Source organism: Ictidomys tridecemlineatus, chromosome 1 (assembly GCF_052094955.1).
Source record: "Ictidomys tridecemlineatus isolate mIctTri1 chromosome 1, mIctTri1.hap1, whole genome shotgun sequence".
In the NCBI taxonomy this organism is placed as follows: Eukaryota; Metazoa; Chordata; class Mammalia; order Rodentia; family Sciuridae; genus Ictidomys; species Ictidomys tridecemlineatus.
Window position 1 is genome coordinate 160,828,531 of NC_135477.1, and position 21,433 is coordinate 160,849,963.

General features: G+C 34.6%; 1 protein-coding gene across 2 annotated transcripts in view; it reads left to right on the top strand.

Annotated features, from left to right (window-relative positions):
* The window catches only part of Meikin (meiotic kinetochore factor), a 103,229-nt gene that overhangs the window by 51,153 nt on the left and 30,643 nt on the right, over positions 1-21,433 (top strand). For both annotated transcript variants that reach the window (XM_078051148.1, XM_078051143.1), the window contains 2 exons: positions 1,652-1,732; positions 6,748-6,855. In XM_078051148.1, coding sequence (XP_077907274.1) covers positions 1,652-1,732; positions 6,748-6,855 — 189 coding nt within the window. The remainder of the gene's footprint in view (positions 1-1,651; positions 1,733-6,747; positions 6,856-21,433) is intronic.

A 21,433-nucleotide genomic window follows, 5' to 3' on the forward strand; every position in this document is an offset into this window, starting at 1 on the left:
AAAGCTCTCCCAATGAAGAATTCTGGAGCAAAAATTTTGCATTACAAAAGTATGTATTGGCTGCTAGACACTGGCTGGAGATGGCCAGAGAAAATGGGGGCCTCAACTTGCAAGTGAAATAGATCCTAAGATATTGCAGCTGGAGGATATCAGCCAAATGCACTTCTTCCATTGTAACAGCAGGTTCTTTGTTCAAGAAGATCTGAGCAAAGCACCTCCAAGTTTGCTGCAATGATGATGAAAGCTATCACTGAGTCTCTCTTACTCTCTAAACCCCACAAGTTCTCTTTGCATATATTATTTATGATACTTGTTCACAAATCTCAGAGTAATCTTCATTGTTTAGATGAAGAAATTAAATATTACATAGCTGCTAAATTTGAAAGCTGGCATATTCTCCAGGTAAATATACTGTTAAATTTTTTTCATAAAAACTTTCCCTATATTCTATTCTCGGTTATGTTTGGAACTGACAACTAGTTTAAGAGATTTTAAGACAGAAGAGTGATGGAAAAGATAAGGAAAGAGAAACCTATCACAAAATCTTAAGATTTTCAAGTTTTATCTCTGAGTTTGGGTTCCAGACTTGGCATCAAATAATAGTCATGAACCCCAAAAGTGAGATTTATCAGGACTTGATTGTTTCTTGGAACTTGAGGGTTGGAAAAGCAGTTAATTGCTAGAAATAAAACTTCCTGTTTCAGCTCTGCCTTCATGCTTGCTTCTTTGTGTCTGATGTTCTGTGTTGTCTTTAAGCTTCGAGCTCCCTCTCTCCTTCCTATCCATAGTCTAGGTATTCTCCCTACTGCCCTCCTCCTAGGGCTGTCTCTTCATCTCTTTCTGATCCCAGTCTATTGGTGTCTATCTCTTCTCTTTCCCTCGTTCTTTCTTTCAATCTTTCTGTCTTTTCCATTTCCTCCTTCTTTCCTCTCTTCCTTCCCTCTCACCACTCCCCTCTTCTCCTCCCTCTCTTATTCTCAGGTCCTCCCTCCTCTTCTCACTCTCTTTAGCTCTTGAATCTTAATGTCTTCCTTTCTTTCCTTGCTCTTTTAGACTTTTTTACTTGGTTCACCTGTCTGTCTGCCTTTGCGTCTTTAAGAAATAGAAAATGAATCTGCATATTATTTTATAATTTTTTTAACTTTGATGTTCTATCAATGAAAGTATCTATTTACATTTAAACATATATTTTAAACCAATTATCCTTGCTACTACTTAAATGTTTTAACAGTTTCAGGAATAATTTATAATATTTTTTCACAAAAATATAATAATATACTAGAAATTAAACAAATTTCACTGAAAGTGAAATACTTTTTCAGCAGTTAACAAAGGTAACAAAAGCACTGTTTACTAATTCACCGCTCTAATTAGCTTCTCTTCCTAAATTAAAAGTAATTCCAACTAAAGTATTCCCATATGGTTGTCATGCCATATAGAGTTCTCTTGGAAATTGAACAACCTAGCTCAAGCCAGGAAATTCTTTTGTTTCCTTCAAATGGTTTAAAATTTAATTAGCAAATTAAAGATTTTATTGGTATTACACATTATGATCTAGTCAACTAACTTTAAATTTTGATTTTACTATACTAAAATGGTTTGGTTTTTTTTTTTTTTACTATTCAATCCCCTATTTTATAAACATTTATAGAAAACAAATTCAAGTACTCCTGATAAGAAAAGCAGAGGCCTGTTAACAAGTACTCCATCTTCAGAGACAGCTGATTTCATGGTAAGTATTAGCATTTGTCACTTGTGGAATCAATTTTCTGGCTCCTCCTCTCCCCATTCTTCTATTTTTGTCACACTAGAGGAATATTACCTATAGAGAATAATATCTATATTATTCTGTTGCAAAACATGCTTTCATTGAAAATGCTCTATATCCTGCTTATATATGTAAAGGAGAAAGCTTAGAATGCTATATTATCAACCAGAATTATACTTTCTATTGTAAACTATATGTAACATAAAATTTAGAATTTTAAGCATGATTTATTTTTATTAATTTTTTAATTCTTTTTAGTTATACATGACAGTAGAATGTATTTTGATATATCATATATACATAAAGTACAACTTCACATTTTTGTGGTTATACATGATATGGATTTACATTGGTTGTGTATTCATGTATGAACATAGGAATGTAATGTTCAATTCATTCTTCTATCTTTCCCTTTCCCATTCCCCATCCCTTCTCCCTACACCCCCCCGTCCAATCCAGTGAACCTCCCCACCTGTTGAGAGTTAGCATCTGCATATCAAAGAGAACATTTGGCCTTTGGTTTTTGGGATTGGCTTATTTCACTTAACATGATTGTCTCTAGTTCCATCCATTTACCGACGAATGCCATAATATACTTTATGACTGAGTAATATTCCATTGTATATATGTACCACATTTTCTTTATTAATTTATCTGCTGAAGGGCACCTAGGTTGGTTCCATAGCTTAGCTAATGTGAATTGAGCTGATAAGAATAATTAAGTAAACAGTTCAAGTAAGTTCACACTGTTGTACAGTCATTGCCACCATCCATCTCTAGAACCTTTTTCATCTTGCAAAACTGAAACTTCATACCAATTACACAGTAATTCTCTGTTTCTTGCTCGGCCCCTGGCAACCACCATTCTACTTTTTGTCTATATAAACTTGACTACTCTAGTACCTCATGTAGGGTTCATAAACTATTTGTTCTCTTGTTTGATTTTGGAGATGGGGTCTTGCTATGTTGCCCAGGCTGGCCACAAACTTCTAGGCTCAGGTGATCCTTCTACCTCAACTCTATAGAAGTATAGGCATGTGCCACTGTACCCATCAGTATTTGTCCTTATGTGACTGATTTATTTTACTTAGCATAATGTCTTCAGGTTCACCTGTGTGGTAGAATATGTCAGAAATTTTTCCCTACTTAAAGCTGAGTAATATTCCATTGTATATACATATCACATTTTGTTTATCCATTCATGCATCAATGAACACTTGTTTTGCTTCTGCCTTTGGCTATTGTCAATAATACTACTATGAACATGAATGTGCATATATCCATTTGAGTCCCATTTGGGTACCTGTTCAGAAGGAATATTTCTGGATTATGTAGTAATTTGATTTTTAATATTTTGAGTATCAACCACACTGTTTTCCATATGTCTGTATTATTTTACAATTCCATTACTGGTACACAAGGGTTCTAATTTCTCCACATTCCTACCAACACTTCTTTTTTCCTGCTGTGTGTGTGTGTGTGTGTATGTGTATGTGTGTGTTTTATAATAGCTAACCTTATGGGTATGAGATAGAATTTCATTCTGCTTTGGATTTGCATTTTCCTAAAGATTATTAATATTTAGCATCTTTTCATTTGTTTATTGATCATTTGTATATCTTCTTTGAAGAAATATGTGTTCAACTCTCTTGTCTGGGATAGTGGCTCAGTGGCAGAGTGTTTACCTAGCATGTGTGAAACCCTGGGTTTGATCCCTAGCACCACATAAAACAAATACAATAAAGGCATGCTGTCCATCTACAACTACAAAAAATTTAAAAAACAAAACAGAAGCAAATCCTTTGTTTATTTTTAAATCAGGTTGTTCATTGTTTAGTTGTAGGAATTCTTTGTATATTTTGGATTTTACCCATTATTGGATATATGGTTTGAAAATATTTTTCTCATTGCATGAGTTGCCTTTTTATTCTGTTGGTAGTGTTCTTTGATGCACAAATATTTTTCATTTTGATGCAATCCAATTAATCAACTTTGTCCTTTGTTGGCCTGTGTTTTGGGTGTTCTATCGGAAAAATTACCAAATTTAATGTCATGAAGTCTTTATCCTATGTTTACCTCTAACAGTTTTATAAATTTAGCTGTTACCTAATATATTCTTCTTAGGTACAACTGAGCAATAGAAATTCAGCTTGCTAGCAGGGCAGCAGCAGGTGTTTCTCCACAATGGTAGCAATCCTAACCAAAGTCTGAGTAAAGCTGGGAGTGGTGATGTACGTCTTTAATCCCGGTGGCTTGGGAAGCTAAGGCAGGGGGATTGCAAGTTCAAAGCCAGCCTTAGCAACTTAGCAAGGCACTAAGTAACTCAGTGAGACCCTGTCTCTAAATAAAATACAAAGAAAAAACAAACGCTGGGGATGTGGCCCAGTGGTTGAGTGCCCCTCAGTTCAATCTTCAATAGTGAAATAACCATCAAAAATTTGATGTAGCAGTTTATATAGCAGTATGGGGACAGCTCTGGTCAAGGGAATGAGACAGTATCTTTTATAACAAAATACATAGGTAGCTTCTCAGGTCTCCACAGAGACATGCCTAATTATAAGAGTTGCAGCTCCCAGAAAAACCCATGGCATCTTTTATAGTATTTATTATTCGTACTGCATCTGTAGTTTGTCCCAGACATACAAGTTCATGATCAGATATCATTTTTACCATAAGTAATGCTGCCTAGTAACAGAGTTGACATTCTTACTCTTAACAGGCTCCTAGGGGAACATAGTTAAAAATCATGCTAGAGGAAAGGGTTTTGATAATACTCTGCTCACAGTTTTTCTAATGTTCTAAAAAGTAATTTGTTTTTCAGAAAATGAGTGTTTTATTTTTAAAATTTATTCTTGGTTGATATTCAGTGATAAAGTACTTGCCTAACATGTGTGAGGCACTGGGTGAGATCCTCAACACCTCATAAAAATAAATAAATAAAATAAAGGTATTGTATTCATCTACAACTTAAAAAAAAATGTGTATGTGAGCCAGTCATGGTGGCCCACTCCTGTAATCCTAGTGACTTGGGAAGCTGAGACAGAAGGATTGCAAAGTTCAAGGCCAGCCTCAGCAACTTAGTGAGACCCTGTCTCAAAATAAAAAAATTTAAAAAGGGCTGGGAATACAGCTTAGTGGTAAAGTACACCTGGGTTAGATCCCCAGTATCAACGAGAAAGAGAGAGAGAGGAACAGGGGGAGGGAGAGAGAGAATGTGTAGATGAGGAATAAATGTATCCAAAATGAATTTTCCTTATAAAACTAAGTTAGTGTCAATTTTATAAATGCCAAAATCTTTAAAAACTATAATTCACATTTTATGAAATTTACCATGCTATAATGTATATAATTGTGTTTTAAGCATAGTTGTGATACAACCATCCCTATAATATAATTCAATGTAATTCATTTTATTACCACATTTTAGCAGTTACTCCTTATTCCCCCATCTTTCCCTTTAGCTGCTAGGGACTGTCTAGAAGCTTCTAATTTACTGTCTTTTATACATTTGCCCTTTCTAGATATTAATTCATGGAGTCATGGAAAATGTGGCCTTTTGTGCCTGGCCACTTTTACTTGGCATAATGTTTTAAAATTCATCTATATTACGGCATTTTTCAGTACTTCATTCCTTTTCTTTCATCAAATAATATCACAGTCTCTGGATATATACCACATTTTTTTTACTGATTTATTTTATGGGCATTTGGGTTATTTTAACTTATCATGAATAATACTGTTATGAACATTTATGTATGTTTTATGAGTATATGTTTTCATTTGTGTTGAGTGTATATCTGGAAGTCGTAGAATTGCTAGCTCATATGATAACTGTATGTTTAACACTTTTTTTAGTGGGCTCTTTAAAAAAGCAGGGGCTGGGGTTGTATCTCAGCAGTATAGTGCTTGCCTATCACATGCGAGGCACTGGGTTTGATCCTCAGCACCACATTAAAAAATAAATAAATAAATAAATAAATGTATTATGTCCAACTACAGCTAAAAAATATTTAAGAAAATCAGTTTGAGCAATAATGCACAAACTACAATTCACTTTTTAAAAATGTGTTATTCAGGGCTAGGATTGTGGCTCAGAGGTAGAGTGCTCGCCTAGTGTGTGTGAGGCACTGGGCTTGATTCTCAGCACCACATAAATATAAAATAAAGATATGGTGTCCACCTATAACTAAAAAATATTTTTTAAATTTGTTATTCAGTAGATTTTAGTATATGTATAGATATGTCCTATCATTCCCACAATCACTTTTAGAACATTTTTTATCCCCTCAAAAAAGACACCTCATTACCTTTACGTAACATCCCCTTGCTTTCCCACACCATTTCTCTGCCCTCTGTATTTGTAGGTTTCCTTGTTCTGGACATTTCATATAAATGGAATTATATAATATATTATCTTTTGTGACTAATTCACTTAGCGTAATATTTTTAGGTTTTATCCATATACCGGCATGTTTTATTATTTCGTTACTTTTCCTGACTGAGTAATATTCCATTGTGTTGATAAAAATTGTGTTAATGGAAGTTTTAGTTTTTAGTTGTTTTCATCTATGACTATTATAAATAATGTTTTTATAAATACTTGTGTAAAAGCTTTTGTGTGGACATCTTTTTATTTCTCTTTGGTATATATACCTAGGAGTAGAAGTATCCATAAGGTACTATTGCCAGGTCATCAAATTTCACTTACTAAGCATTTGATAAATATTTATTGAACAAATTAATGGGGAAAAGTATAGTATAGCAAATAAAGATTCTTGTTTGAAAATAAGTTTAAATCAAAAGAGTAACATAATCTTAAGCGTGCCAAAAGTTGGTAATTATATTCATTCAGATAAAATTGTTCATTTGTCAAGTTCATAGAAAATGCTTCCAATAAGATAGTATTTATAACTTATTTTAATTGCTTAGAAATAGTTGTTTTTGAAACCTCTCTGAAACAATAACATAATCTTTTATAGATTAATTTGTCTTCAGTACAAAAGGCACCTTTTGAAGAACTCTTTCCAAATATCAGCAATTATGTAAACTCAGATGAAATTGTTCCTGTGTCAAATTCTTCAAATGAGGTAACAGTTTCAATTTTTCCTGCAATTACTGAAAAAATTATTGTTCTATTTTGTATATGAGATATTTTGTATATGAGTTACTTGGAGGAATCTATTAATTCAGTTAAGGGTAACATCATTTACATGTGTCTAAAGAAGAAAGAACCCCTTATCAAATTTCCGAACATTTCTTCAGTTCTGTGTTTCCTTTTTATTTTGCTGACAGAATCTTTTGATGAGCAAAAGGTTTTAAATTTCTTGAATTCTAATTTGTTTATTTTTTTCTTTTGTAGTTTGTGCCTTTGGTGTCATGCAGGAAATTGTTGCTAAATCAAATGGCATAAAGTCTTTTCCTTGTCTCTTCAGTTTTGTTGTTTTTAAGACTTACATTTAAGTATTTGATCTATTTGAATTAATTTTGTGTATGATGTTAGTCTGACTTAATTATTTTACATACAGATATTCAATTTTACTAGCTGTTTATGAAGAGATTATTTTTTCCATTGAGTAGACTTGGTACCCTTGTCAAAAATCATTCAAACAGGGTTGGAGATGTGGCTCAGTGGTAGAGCACTTGCCTAGGACATGTGCGGCCCTGGGTTCAATTCTCAGGATCACATATAAAATAAAATAAAGGTCTATTAAAAAATCATTCAAACAGCTGGGTGTGATGGTCCACACCTGTAATCCCAGTGACTCAGGAAGCTGAGGTAGGAGAACCCTCAGTTTCAAAGATAGCCTCAGCAACTTAGCAAGGCCTTCAGCAATTTAGCAAGACTGTGTCTTAGAATAAAAAAGATCTGAGAATGTGGCTTAGTGGGTTCATTCCCCAGTGCCCCTGGGTTCACTCCCCAGTACCAAAACAAATCAACAAACCAAGAAACAAACAAACGTGACTCAAACATAAATGTAAGGTTTATTTCCAGTATTCCCTATTTCATAGGTCTGTGTGTTTGTCTTTTTTTGAGGGGGATGTATTGGAGATTGAACCCACGGACTCTTTGTCATTCACCTACATACTGAGCTCTTTTTTATTTTGAGCAGGGTCTCACTAAGTTGCTTAGACTGGTCTCAAACTTGCAATCCTCCTGCCTCAGTCTCCCTAGTTACTGCAATTACAGGCATGTCTATATGTCTGTCTTTATGCCAACACCATATTGTTTGGGTTATTGTAGTTTTGTAGTATGTTTTGAAGTCCTCTTGCTTTTTTGTTCTTTCTCAGAATTGTTTTGGCTTTTGGGGGTTCCTTGAGGTTCCATATGAATTTTAGAATGAATTTTTCTGTTTCTACAAAAAAATGCTTTTGGATTTTAATAGGAATTGCATTGAATCTGTAGATCACTTTGGATAATAATGATACTTTAACAATATTAAGTCTTCTAATCCATGAACATGGAATGTGTTTCCATTTATTATCATCTCAGGTTTCTTTCAGTAATGTTTTGTTGTTTTCATTATGTAAGTCTTTGTATAACTTCTTTGGTTAATTCTAATAATACTTTTGTAGTTTTGTAGTATGTTTTGAAGTGTAACTAATTTTTGTGGTGACTTTATAGCCTGCTATGTTGCTAAATGTGTTTATTCTAACAGATTTTTAATGGAATTTCAACATATGAATTATATCAAGTGTGAACATAGATAATTTTACTTTTTTTTTTAGAGAGAGAGAGAGAGAGAGATTTTTTTTGGCGATAGTGCACTCACCTGGCATGCGCAGGGCGCTGAGGATCGAACCCAGCGCCCCATGCATGCCAGGTGAGCACACTACCGCTTGAACCACATCCCCAGCCCAATTTTACTTTTATATATGTAATAAACACCACAAAACATTGTTGTTATTCTGATTAAAGAACTAACTTTTTAAAAGTTTTTAATATGAAAAAAAAACTATGTATTTACCTTAGTAGTTACTTTTGTAGTATTCTTTATTCCTCTCTGTAGACCCAGATTTTTATTTGGTATTATTTTTCTTCTCCCTAAGGGACTTTCTTTAACATTTCATATACTTTGGCTACACTAATAGCTAGTTCTTTCTGCTTTTATTAACTAAAAAGTCTTTGGTTTTGCTTTCATCTTTGAAAATTATTGTTGTTATGTTTTGAATACAAGGCGTCTCCCCAAAAGATGATGTGTTGAGCAGTGCAGAAATGTTCAGAGGTAAAGTGATTAGATTACAAGCACAGTAACCTCACAGTGGATTAATCCATTTGATTGGTAATAATTTGAAAGAACTACTGTATGGTAATGGCAGGCAGGTAGAGTATGACTGGAGGAAATAGATCACTGGGGGTGTATCCTTGAGGATTATTTTGTTTCTGGCTCCTTGCATTTTCTCTTGCACTCACTTTCTGTCTTCTTCCCCTTCTCCCTCCCTTCATTCCCCTACTCTCCCCTCCCCTCCTCTCTCTATTTTTTTTTCTTTCCTTTTCTCCTCTCCTTTCCTCCCCTTCCTGACTGTCAGGAGCTGAGTAGCTTTTCTCCTCAATGCCCTTCTGTCATGATGTCCTGAGTTACCTTGGGCCCAGAACAATAAGAGTCAATTGACAGGGGCTGGGGATGTAGCTCAAGCAGTAGCGCGCTCGCCTGGCATGTGTGTGGCCCAGGTTTCATCCTCAGCACCACACACAAACAAAGATGTTGTGTTCACCGAAAACTAAAAAATAAATACTAAAAAAAATTCTCTCTCCCTCCCTCTCTGTCTCTCTCTCTCCTTTCTCTCTCTCTCTTTTTTTTTTAAAGAGTCAATTGACCGAAAGAACCTCTCAACCCATAAGCCCAAATTAACCTTCTTCTCCAAGTTGTTCTTGTTGTGTATTTTGGTCTCAGCAATGAAAAGCCAACTAATACAGTTGTACTAGATGTAGATTTCCAGGCTGATAATTTAAAAAAAAAAACTTAAAAAATGTTGCCCTAGTGAGGTTCAAGGGCACATGCCTGTAATCGGCAGGCTGAGGCAGGAGGATTGCAACTTCAAAGCCAGCCTCAGCAATTTAGCAAGGCCCTAAGCAATTTAGTGAGAACCTGTCTCTAAATAAAATATATAAAGGGCAGGAGGTGTGGCTCAGTGGTTAAGCACCCCTGTGTTCAATCCCTGCTTCCAAAAAAAAAAAAAATGTTGCCCAAGAAATCTAGCATCATCCTTATCTTTGTTCCCTAGCACATAAACATTTTTTTCCTCTGATTTTAAGATTTTTCCTTTTTTAGTACTTTTGAGTAATTTGATTATGATACATCTTGGTGTAATTTTCTGCATATTTTTTATACTTCAGTTACTTTAGCTACTAGTATCTCCCTCCTCCCTCCCTCCCTCCCCACCTCCCTCCCTCACCCCCCTCTCTCTTCCTTACAGTCAAGTTTGGGAAGTTTTCAGCAACTCTACCTTAAAATTAAAATGTCTTTTCTGATACTGATATTCTTTTCACTTAAAAAATATATTTTCTCTTATGTTTTTTATTTTGGATAGTTTTAAAGTTCACAAATAATTTCTTTTATAGTGTTCAATATGATATCAAACCCTTTCAGTGTTTTTTTCGTCTTATAGTTTTCAGTCCCAGAAAATAATTTTAAGTCTTTTTTGTCTTTCATGTCTCTATTTAACTTTTCAAACACAGAGAATATTAAACTAGCTGTTTTAATGTCCTTCTATGATCATTCTATCATTCATGTCTACTCTGAGGTCAATTATTATTTGATTTTTGGTCATGTTTTTCCACTTCTTTTCCTGCATAGCAATCTTTGATTAGATTCTAATCATTAATGGATAATTTTGTATTTATTCATACCTTTTTGAGCTTTGTTCTGAAAGAAAGTTTAAAACTATTTAATTCTTTCAGGTTTTTCCTTTAAGGTTTATTAGATCTGCAGTTGTTCAGTCTACAACAATTATTCCCCATGACTGAAGTATGACCTTCCTGAGAATTTTCAACTCAATATTTTATGAATTACGAGGTTTCCCAGTCTGCCTTGTGGGAATAAGCATTTTTCTCCCTCCTGTGTCAGCACCAGTGCTAATCTTCCAAATCTTTTCAGATGGCTTTTTTCCTGTCCTCAGGTTGTCCGATAAAGCATGCCCTGATCCATACAAGGGAACCCTCTACGTGTTGCTGACCTTCTCTCTCTGCTCAGCTCTTTCCCGTATTATTCTGTCCTATAATCCAAGCTGCCTTAGTTTACCCAGCCCATGGGCTCCATTTTCTCAAGGCATGGAGTCTGTTTGTCTCTGCCTTAATTCACCCTCATTAGACTATAGCCTGGAAATTCTCTTAAGGCAGTGTTGGAGCAGCTGTAAGGCCCACTTTGTTTTCTAACTCTTTGAGATTATTGTCCTTAATTGTCTGATATTCAGTTTCTTGAAAATTGTTGTTTTATATATTTTGTCTGGTTTATTTTGATTGCCTCAATCAAAAGGATAAATCTATTCCTTTTTATTTTATCTTGGCAGAAGCAGAAAATTTTGAACCTGTTAATTTTTTTTCTAGTAACCCTCAGTAGTCATGAACACATGAGGAAAGGAGAACTGTTTGGATCTGTAATAATATTTTGGCTTCAGGTTGGTTTGGAGGACAAAAGGTAAAAATAATTGAGGTTACTGACAAGAGAGTGCTTAAAATTATGAACCACATTATCTAAATTGGAAAGAGAAGAAAGCATAGGTAGGAACGGGGACTGATATGTAAAGCAGTTAATACTTAGGAGATCAAAGGACAGATATGAAAGCCAGGTGAAAGAGTGAAAAAGCTAGAAATATCAGAGACTGGAATAATTTAATTTTATTTTTCTTAAGTTAAAGCACTTCTGACTAGTGACAAAAGCAGAATGTGACCATGGAAAGGAATAACTCAAGTGAAATTCAAATTAACCTCGATGAAATTGAAGGTGGCCAAAGAGCTGAAAAGAGAGGTGTTTACATGGGTATTAATGTTGCCCAGAATAACAGAGGACTTTGAGGTGCCAAAAACTGAAGTATTCCCTGAATTCAATAAAATGAATATAAAATCCTTTAGGTGAAAATTATAACAAATATTTGAGGGTGATGCAGTAAAACAGCACAAGTATTAATTTGAAGACAGAAGTACAAAATTTTTGAAAGAGATAAATTTTACTTACCCCAACAGTACTGAGCTGGTGGGCCTAAAAGAAGGAACAAGGAACATAAGAAATGACTTGATTTTTATTTTCCTTTTATAGCATCTGTGAAAGAAGATACTCTCCTTTGAGAATTATCTTTTTCTGAATTTTGTATTTTGGCAATGATATTTTAAATTTTCAATAATTTTTAAAATATTTTAGTTACATAGTATTTTATGATATAATGTCATGTCAGCTATCTCAAAGAGTACTAATTTGTATTTCAGAGAATTCTTTGGATTGATCTTCTTTTGGATCTTTTGAGCTTCAGAAATCTGGATGTCTAGATCCCTCCTTAGGTTTCTGGCCTACCCCCCAATCTTTCTCTCTCATCCTCTAGGACTCCCAAAATTTAAGTATTTATATGACTTAATGGTGTTCCATAGGTTCCTCAGGCTGTCTTCATTTTTTTTTTCATTCTTTATTTCTTTTTTCCTCTAATTGGCTAATTTCAAATAACCTGTCCTGGACTCATGAATCCTTTTTTTGCATGATTTAAGCTCTATATACAATTCTTCAGCTCCATTTTTATATTCTCCAGTTCCAGAATTTCACTTTTATGCTTTCTGTTTCTTTATTAAACTTCTAATATTGTTTATGCTTTGTTTTACTAATTTTGTTTAATTATTCATCTGTGCTTTATTGCATCTCATTGGGCCTCGTTAAAAATAATTATTTTTAATTATTTTCCAGGCATTTCATAGATCTTCATTTTTGTGGGGTCAGTTACTGGAGTTTTATTAGATTACTTTGGTGGTATCATGTTTGCCTTATTCTTTGTTATCTGTGTATCTGTGCATTAGTGTCTATTATCAAAGGATCCCAGAAAAAAGACCAACCCAAGGTAGAATTCCCCAAGATACATTGCAGTCAAGTTGTCAACAGAGAGAATGTTGAAAGCAGAAAGAGAAAACAGACTTTTTGAATACAAGGAAACCCTAACAAGCCTATCACTGAACTTCTCAACAGAAATCTTGCAAGATGGGAGTTGGAGAAGATCGTGTATTAGAGGAAGAATGCACTTCCCATAAGATCCTCAGCTCAGTATTTTAAAAGCAGGAAGACTGCTTCTCAGTGAGGTGGATAACTGAGGAAATTCACTGAAATTAAATGTTTGACAATAAAAAAATTATAAAGACACAGAAAGTTGGAAGCTTTGAAAGAAATAATGTGTTAGAGATGCACCAGTGGCAGCAGCACCAGCAGAGCCACCAACCCACAGCAGAGGGGAGGGATAGCACAGGCAGAAAGAAAGGAAAGCATACAAATAAAATTGGTTTGGGGGAACCTGTGGAACAGAGAGGGAGGTTGATCTTAAAGGACCCAGAGATGATAGGGGAAGTTGTTGAATAAAATGCAACAATAATCACTCGTCCCACATCAGATAGTCCGTTAGGAACCAGAGTCACCACAGCAGTGGGAACAATTTTTAAGAGACCACACAACAGTGAACAGAAGTGGGAGACAGGAAATTCATAAAGAAAGTGCCAGCCTGACACAGCAGTCCCCAATATGGGGTCCAGAGTGGAACTGGGCCAGCATGATTGAAACAGACACAGAGAAATTTGTGCCAAGGACAGTGGAATACTGGACAGAAAGAAAACTGTCTTTTATTGCTGGTATCCCATATGGCTACAGGGAAGACTCCAATAACTGGCCAGACAGATATGTCTGCACTCCAAGTCTGATCCTGAGTAGTTCACATCCATGGCAGTGAATGTGAGACCTGTGGAGGTTTAGACTCCTCACCCTAATGGTGGAATTTTCAGAAGACCGCTGTAACCCAAATGTCCAGTAGAGATCCTCAGCAACAGGGGTGTGTGAATCAAACCTTAAATATTCACTGACAGAGTTCCAAAGGTCAACCAAGACTAAATTCCAACTGCTGGAATTCACAATTTAGAACTCTGCACCAACCCCACTGTGGAAATACATCATCTTTCAGCATTCCGAAGTCTTATACGATCCTATACTGGGAGATGGGAAGCTGAGAGCTACAAAAACCAGCTTTGGTTTCTGGCCACAGTGGCTGGCAGGTTGATGAAAAACACAAAGACCTCAGACTTCCATGTATTTCTCTACACATTTTTTTCACATAGTTTTTCTTAACCTTCATTTTATAATTTATTTTTATGTGGTGCTGAGGATTGAACTCAGGGCTCACATGTGCTAGACAAGCACTCTAAGGCTGAGCCAAAACCCCAGCCCCTTTGTTCACATAATTTCACTTTCATTTTAATTGCTTCCTTCTTCTCTGGTTTATTATTTAGCCTTTGTTGTTTATTTATTTTACCTTGCTTTGGGGCAAAATAATGGCCAAATGTTCTTGTTCCTTCTTCCCTCTCTTATATTATTTTTAATTATTTGTTACTTCTCCTTCTTTATAGCCATCATCTGTTACTTAACTCCTGCCTATCCTGTGTTCACTTAAATATATCTAACTTTTGCTTGCTTTCCCACCTTATTCACAATTCACTTAAGAAATTATATAGTTTACATAATTCCTGTCTCATTCATGTTGTTGTGTTTATTAATACAGTGGGTAGCATAGTAAACACCTTCTATTTAATGTCTTAACAAGTTTATGGTTGTTTATTTTTGGTCTTGTTGTTAAACACTGACCCTACTACTCCTATACAGGTGGTAATTAGTGTTATAAAAGTCAAAGTAGACACTGGACATTTATTTTAAGGTTGTACATTGGTTGCTAATATTATTACTATTCCTTGCACTCATACCTCTACCCCCAGCTTCAACATTCTCTGTGAGAGGCTGGGAAGTGATTGAGACACTTAAGATTTACAGAATAGAGATCCTGTTGCTAAGCATTACTCGGAACTAAGCCAAGGGCAGTGAAACTCACTCCACACACAAACTAGCCCCACTCATTGAAAAATTTCTAGAAACATATGACTTGTCCAAATTGAACTAGGAAGATATAGAAATTCTAAACAGACCAATATCAAGCAATGAAATTGAAACAGCAACTAAAAGCCTTCCAACAAAGAAAAGCCCAGGATAGATGGATTCTCAGCTGAATTCTACCAGACCTTAAAAGAACTAACCCCAGTCTTTCTCAAATTATTCCATGAAATTGAAAGGAAAAGGACATCCCAATTACATTCTGTGAAGCCAGTATAAACCTGATATCAAAACCAGACAAAGACATATCAAGGGGAAAAAACCCTACAAACCAATATCCATGATGAACATAGATGTCTAAATTCTTAATAATTATTAGCAAAAGCAAAATCCTTAGCAAGAAGAATGAAGCAGGTGGCGTCACTATACCAGACCTTAAATGATACCACAGAGCTATAATAACAAAAACGACATGGTACTGGCATCAAAATAGACTGGTAGATCAGTATTACAGAAAAGAGAACATAGAGACAAACCCACATAAATACATTTATCTTATATTAGACAAAGTCTCCAAAAACATATATTGGAGAAAAAATAGCTTCTTCAATAAATGGTGCTATGAAAACTGGAAATCCATATGAAACAAAATGAAATTAAACCCCTATCTCTCATCATGCACAAAACTCAATTCAAAGTGGATCAATAACCTAGGAAATAAACCAGAAACCCTGCATCTAATAAAAGAAAAAGAAGGGCCAGATCTATATCATGTTGGTTTAGGCCTCTACTTCCTTAATAAGATTCCTGTAACTCAAGAAATAAAATCAAGAATCAATAAATGGGGTGGATTCAAACTCAAAAGCTTCTCAGCAAAAGAAAGAATCAGTGAGGTGAATAGAGAGCATATATTTTGGAAGCAAATTTTTATCACATGCACATCAAATAGAGTACTAATCTCTAAGATATATAAAGAACTCAAAAATCTTAACACCAAAAATCCAAATAACCCAATAAGTAAGTGGGCCAAGGAACTGAACAGACATTTCTCAGAAGATGATGTACAATCAATCAACAAATATATGCAATTGTTCAACATCTTTAGCAATTAGAGAAATGCAAATCAAAACTACTCAAGATTTCCTCTCACACCAGTCAGAATAGTAGCTATTAAGAATACAAACAAGGCAAGGGTGTGGGGAAAAGGGCACACTCTTATATTGCTGGTGCGACTTCAAATTGGTGCAACCAATATGGAAAGAATTATGGAGATTCCTTGGAAAGCTAGGAATGGAACCACCATTTGACCCAGCTATCCCACTCCTCAGTTTATACCCAAAGGATTTTTAAAAAGCATACTACAGAGACACAGCCACATCAATGTTTATAGCAGTACAATTCACAATAGCTAAATTGTGGATCCAACCTAGATGCCCTTCAGTAGATGAATGTATAAAGAAAATGTGGTATATATACACAATGGAATATTACTCAGCATTAAAAGAGAATAAAATCATGGCATTTGCAGATAAATGGATGGAGTTGGAGAATATAATGCCAAGTGAAGTAAGCCAATTCCCCCCCTCAAAATGCTGAATGTCTTCTCTGATATAAGGATGCTGATTCACAATGGGAATGGAGGATATCATGGGAGGAATAGACAAACTTTAGATAGGGCAAATGGGGAGGGAGGTGAAGGGAGGGAGCATGGGGATTGGAAAGACAGTATAATGAGACAGACATCATTACCCTGAGTATATGTATGAAAACACAAATAGTATGACTCTACTTTGTGTTCAACCAGAGACATGAAAAATTGTGCCCTTTGTGTAATATGAATTGAATTGCATTCTGATATCATATAACTAATTAGAATAAAAAATAATTATTAGCAAACTGCATTCAAAAACACATCAAGAGCTGGGCACAGTGGTGTAACACCTGTAATTCCAGTGTCTTAGGAGGCTGAAGTAGGAGGATCACAAATTCAAAGCCAGCCTCAGCAATTTGGCAAGGCTGTAAGCAACTTGGTGAGGCTGTAAGCACTTAGCAAGACCCTGTCTTAAAATAAAAAATAAAGGGCTGGGGTTGTGGCTCAGTGGTAGAGCACTCGCTAGCATGTGCAAGGCACTGGGTTTGATCCTCAGCACCACATAAAAATAAATGAATAAAATAAAGGTATTGTGTCCAACTACGACTAAAATAATTAAAATAAATAAATAAGTAAATAAGAAAGGCTGGGGATGTTGATCAGTGGTTAAGCATTCCTGGGTTCGATCTCTGCTTCCAAAAAAAAAAAAAATCAAGAAGATAATACACCAAATCAAGTGGGTTTTGTTCCAGGGATGCAATATTGGTTCAACATATGCAAATCAATAAATATTATATGCCAAATAAATGGAATTAAGGACAAGAATCATACAATTATTTTATTTCAATAGATGCAGATAAAGCCTTTGATAAAATCTGTCATCCATTCATGTAAAAATACTAAAGAAACTAGGAATAGAAGAAACTTACCTTAACATTATAAAGGATATATATGACAAACCCAAAACAACAGATAATAAATAAAACAGAAAGCAGTTCCTCTGAAGTCAGGAAGAAGACAAGGATGTACACAGTCACTATTCTTTTTTTTTTTTTTTTACAGAGAGAGAGAATTTTAATATTTATTTTTTTTAGTATTTGGTGGACACAACATCTTTGTATGTGGTGCTGAGGATCGAACCCAGCAGGCAAACGCGCTACCACTTGAGCCACATCCCCAGCCCAACAGTCACTATTCTGATTCAATATAGTTCTTGAAAATGTAGCCAGATCAATCAGGCAAGAGAAGAAAAAGGGATACAAATAGGAAAAGAAGATGTCAAATTATCTCTGGAGATAACATGATAATTTATCTAGAAGGGCCAGAAAAAAAAAAAACACTAGAAGACTAGAAGAGTCAATAACTGACTTGAGATAAGTAGCAGAATACAAGATCAACATTCAAAAATCAACAGCTTTCCTATACTCTAATAGTGATTCTGTCAAGAAAGAAATCATGAGAACTATCCCATTCACAATAACTTCAAAATAATAAAAAATCTAACCAAGGAAATGAATAACCTATTCAAGGAGAATTATAGAGTTCTGAAGAAAGAAATTGAAGACCTTTGAAGATACAAAGACCTGCTGTGCTCTTGGATAGGCAGAATTAATATTGTCACAATGGCCATAATACTACCAGGCAGAGTGGTGCACACCTATAATTCCCTTGTTCAGGAGGCTAAGGCAGGAAGATGTTCAAAGCCAGCTTTAGCAACTTAGTGATGCCCTAAGTAACTTAGCAAGACCCCATTTCAAAATAAATAATAAAAATGGCTGGGGATGTGTGTCGTTGCTACCAGGATTGAACCCAGTTGAGAAAATGGAAGGAGAATAGGAGAAAGGAGGAAGGAAGGGAACATGGGTCCACCGTGGACTGAAATGGAGTAAATTAAATTCCATGCATGTATTAGTTTGTCGAAATAAATCTAACTATTACCATATAATGATAATGTACCAATAAAAGAAAAAAAAAGAAACCTTGCAAGCCAAGAGGAAATGGGATGTTGTAAGCAAAATGCTAAAAGAAGAAGAAGAAGAAAAAAAATGCCAACTAAGAATATTGTATCTGGAAAAGCTATTCTTTAGAAATGTAAAGACAAAAATATTTCCTGTTAAAGATTGTTGGAGTTCAACACAAGACTCCCACCAGAAATGTTAAAATGAATTCTTCAAGTTAAAATAGATACAAATTAAAAACAATCTGAATATATACTAAAATGTAAAAGTCATTGATAAATTCCAAATATTCTATTAATGTGGATTGTATATAAATCATTTAACTCCAGTATAAACAGAAGATTATTAAAAAATAAGCATAGTTTAAATAATTTATCAGTGAATACACAATATAAAAAGTTGTAAAATGTGACATCAAAAGCTATGAAGGCAGGGAGGAAAACTGTAGAATTATAAAATGATTCAAGTTATATTATTACCAATTTTAAAACAGAATATTATACATATATAATGTTTTATATAAGACCCATGGTAACCACAAAGAAAAAAAATTAGAGGAGAGGGGCTGGTGTTGTGGCTCAGTGGTAGAGCACTTGCCTGGCATGTGTGAGGAACTGGGTTCGATCCTTAGCACTATGTATAAATAAATTTTTAAAAAGGTATTTAAAAAATTAGGTAGATACACAAAAGATAAATAAAAAGTAATCACATAATACCCTGTTTCAAAAATGGAAACAACATATCAAAACTTATCAGATGCTGTAAAATAATTCTAAGTTGGAAAATAACAGAAGAAAAAGTAGGCCCAAATCTTCATCATTTTGGCTAAGGGTCTGACTTCCTTAACAAGACTCCTAAAGTGCAAGAACTAAAATCAAAAATCAATAAATGGGATGGATTCAAACTTCTCATGAAAGGAAACAACATGAAGAGAAAGCCTACAGAATGGGAGAAAATTTTTACCACATACACCTCCGAGTGCTAATCTTCAGGATATATAAAGAACTCAAAAAACTTAACAGCAAAAAACCCCCAAAACAACAACAACAAAAAAACCCATTCAATAAATGGCTAAGGAACTGAACAGACACTTCTCAAAAGAATAAATACAATCAATTAATAAATATATGAAAAAAATTATCTCTAACAATTAGAGAAATGCAAATCAAAACTACTCTGATTTCAGATCACTCCAGTCAGAAAGGCAATTAATTATCAAGATACAAGTAATAATAATAAGTGTTGGCAAGGATGTGGGGGAAAAGTACACTCATACATTGCTGGTGGGATGGCAAATTGGTGCAACTGCTCAGGAAAGCAGTATGGAGATTCCTCATAAAACTTGGAAAGGAACCACTATTTGACCCAGCTATCCCACTCCTTGGTTTGTATCCAAAGGACTTAAAATCAGCGTACTACATTGATGCAGCCACATCAATGTTTACAGCAGCTCAATTCACAATAGCTAAACTATGGAACCAACCTAGGTGCACTTCAGTAGATGAATGGATAAAGAAACTGTGGTACATATACACAAGGGAATATTACTCAGCCTTAAAAAGAATGAAATTATGGCATTTGCAGGTAAATAGATGGAGCTGGAGAATATCATACTAAGTGAAATAAGCCAACCCCCTAAAACCCCTAAATCTCTGATAAAAGATTAATGATGGCAGGGGTTAGGGAATAATGGAGGAACATTGGAGGGCTCAGAGAGGAGTGGAGGGTATGTAGGGGTAGGAAGGTTGGTGGAATAAGATAGCCATTATTGCCCTATATACATGTATGATTGCATGACAAGTGTGACTCTGCCAGAGGAATGAGAGGTTCTGCACCATTTGTATACAATGTGTCAAAATACATTGCACCGTCGTGCATAATTAATTAGAATAAAATTTTTAAAAAAGAACTGAAGGGAGGAATAGCAGTACAATAATAGTAGACTTGACTTTCAACTATGGAAGAACATCCAGACAGATCAGTAAGCAAATATAGTGGACTTAATACTAACAGATATATACAGGACCTTTTTGCCTACAGCAGCATATTCTTCACAAGGGCACACTCCAGAATAGATCATGTCAGACTACAAAATAAATCTCAACAGATTTTAAAAGATTGGAATAATCTCAAATATCTTTTCTGACAGCAGTGGTATAAAACTAGAAATCACTAGAAATGAATTTTTTGAAAATTCATAAATATATGGAAATTAAGCAGAGCAGTCCTAAACAACCAATGGGACAAAAAAGAAAAACAGAAAGAAAGTTAAAAATTATGCTAGACAAACAAAAATGGAAACAACATACCAAAACTTATTAGATGCTGTAAAATAATTCTAGGTGGAAAATAATAGTGATATGTCTATGTGAGGTAAAATGAACATTCTCAAGTTAACAACCTTCTCCACACTTCAAGGAACTCAAAAAAGAACTAAGTCCAAAGTTAGAAAAAGGGAAGAAAAATAGAGTTTATAATGGAAGTAAATGAAAAGGAAAGTAGAAGACAATAGGAAAGTTCAATAAACTAATACTTGTTTTAATTAAATGGTAAAATTACACAAACTTTAGTTAGACTGAGAAAAAAGAGAAAGGACTCAAAATTATAAATGAAAAAGGAGGCATTGTAATTGATAGCTCAGAGATGTAAAGCAGCATAAGAAGACAACAAGTACAATGATTTGGATAACCTAGAAGAAATAATTTCTATAAATTTATAACCTTCAAAGACTCTATCATGAAGATATAGAAAATCTCAATAGACCAATGACAAATACAGAGTTTGAATCAGTAATTTAATACTTATAAACAAAAGTCCAGGACTAGATGTCTTCATGAATAAATTGAACTGAATATTTCCAAGAAGCAAAGTCAATCCTTATCAAAGTCTTCCAAAGTATTGTGGAGGACACACTTCCAAACTCATTTTTTGAGGCCAACATTACTCTCCTATTAAAGCCACATAAAGACACTATGAGAAAATAAATTATAATCCAATTTCTAAGATAAGGTATAGATGCAAAAATCCTCAACATAATTCCAGCAAAGTTCAACAGCACATT